The 1562-nt window shown below is 44.4% G+C and overlaps 2 protein-coding genes across 3 annotated transcripts in view; both read right to left on the bottom strand.

Moving 5' to 3' along the window:
- The window catches only part of LOC119593193, a gene marked incomplete in the record, with an annotated part of 7349 nt that extends 6477 nt beyond the window's left edge, over positions 1-872 (bottom strand). The window contains 1 exon segment of the mRNA XM_037942173.1: positions 315-872. Coding sequence (XP_037798101.1) covers positions 315-512 — 198 coding nt within the window.
- The window catches only part of LOC119593192 (high-affinity lysophosphatidic acid receptor-like), a 25010-nt gene that overhangs the window by 14922 nt on the left and 8526 nt on the right, over positions 1-1562 (bottom strand). The gene's annotated exons all lie outside the window — the stretch shown is intronic.

The raw sequence follows: 1562 nt of genomic DNA, 5'->3' as shown, positions 1-1562 counted from the left end.
TATTGCGGGAATTAGCCTTATGGATGTGCCCTCTCTAACAGGGTATTTGTATCGTTACGTCAAGCCTGCAGCAATTTTCACAATTATTTCCTGTAGTAATAGGTCACTGAATTCACACTGCATACCAAGTGTTGCTGGATTGTCAGGTGGGTCTCCTTTTTATTTGTTTATTTTTGTAATACTAATATACTGATACTAATATATGTATGGAAGGAAAACAATGTTCATAAAATCATAAACGAAAATAACAATGGTTACGTAAGCTCAAAATACAAAAGCGTTTAATTTCACTGAAGTGTGGCTGTAATACGAACCTGCGCTTCGGCCGTGGAGTCTAGGAAGCTGTCGATGGCCCTGATGGCCTTGGAGACGGCTCCGACGCCGTCGGCAACATCATGAAGAATCCGGCCTCCGGAGATGACTGCATCGTACAGATTCCAAAATAACGCGATATTATTGGCCGTAGAAGTCGTCACCGTCAGAAAAAAACAGAGGAGGGACCAAACGCGCATCTCGCTGGTCCCGGTGCTTATCTCTTTCGGTGAGGATTTTCTTTCTTTGTGGTCTCTCCTCGATGTATTGGGAAGATATTTTCCCGCACAGATATTAGCGGGTGTTGATAGCACCACGGATCTCGCAGAGCAACTCGGTGACGTAGGATACCACGTGTGTGAGGTAAACTGTCAATCAGAAGGTCCTATAGACTGTGAGGATCCGCAAGAATTCACCTCTTCACCTGTATCAGCCCAACGTTTATGAGCGCGCGCGCGGGGAGTGGTAAAAGCAGGCACACCGCGTCAGACCCCTGCAGTTACCACGTAGTAATCAGAGAGCCAGCTTTTACCAAATATTTCTTTGCTTGGGCGTATGAAAAGTTGGATGAATTATTGTTTAGATTTAAGCTCCGAGAATATGGTCTACATAGACGCTTTAAAAAATACCATGAATTGTATGAAAATAACGATTTAAAAATACAAAATTGGACACCGACACTCAACCAGTGCCAGAGAGACACGTCTGTGCATAGTTGCCAAGGTGCGGTGCCAAAATAAGTCACTCCAACTCACCCCTTCCCAGCAGTTACATTCTTCAGTCAAACACAATTTCTGACTGTTCAATATAAAACACGTTGGTTACAGGAGTTCTAAAAACATATGCCTGAGGACTGCACAAGACATGAAAGTGCATTGGTACAGACCGATTGATGTTTCCATTTAGACAAAGGGATGTTGCGGCATGATGGATAACATCGACTAAGCAAGGATATGGGGAAGTGCCAACGCTAGAGGTAACGTCAGGCACATTAGCTGACGCAACACGCGGTGCGCCAAACACGAAAACCGCCGATACAAGGCAACAGCGCACAGCACACCATTAGCGCTCGGCAGCTTTGATGTCTTTTCACAGATCGATCAAATTATGCATCGGTGCCGTTTTATAAGCAAACCGGTCATGATGCATAATTCAGCTATCAAGGACAGGGGCGTTTGTCACTGTCTTTGATAGTGTTATTATGCAACATTACTGGTCTGCATATGTGGCACTGCTATGAATAGTAGTTG

Source organism: Penaeus monodon, chromosome 31 (assembly GCF_015228065.2).
Source record: "Penaeus monodon isolate SGIC_2016 chromosome 31, NSTDA_Pmon_1, whole genome shotgun sequence".
Taxonomy (NCBI): domain Eukaryota; kingdom Metazoa; phylum Arthropoda; class Malacostraca; order Decapoda; family Penaeidae; genus Penaeus; species Penaeus monodon.
Note: the sequence above shows the minus strand (reverse complement) of the source record. Positions and strands in the feature narration are given on the sequence as shown.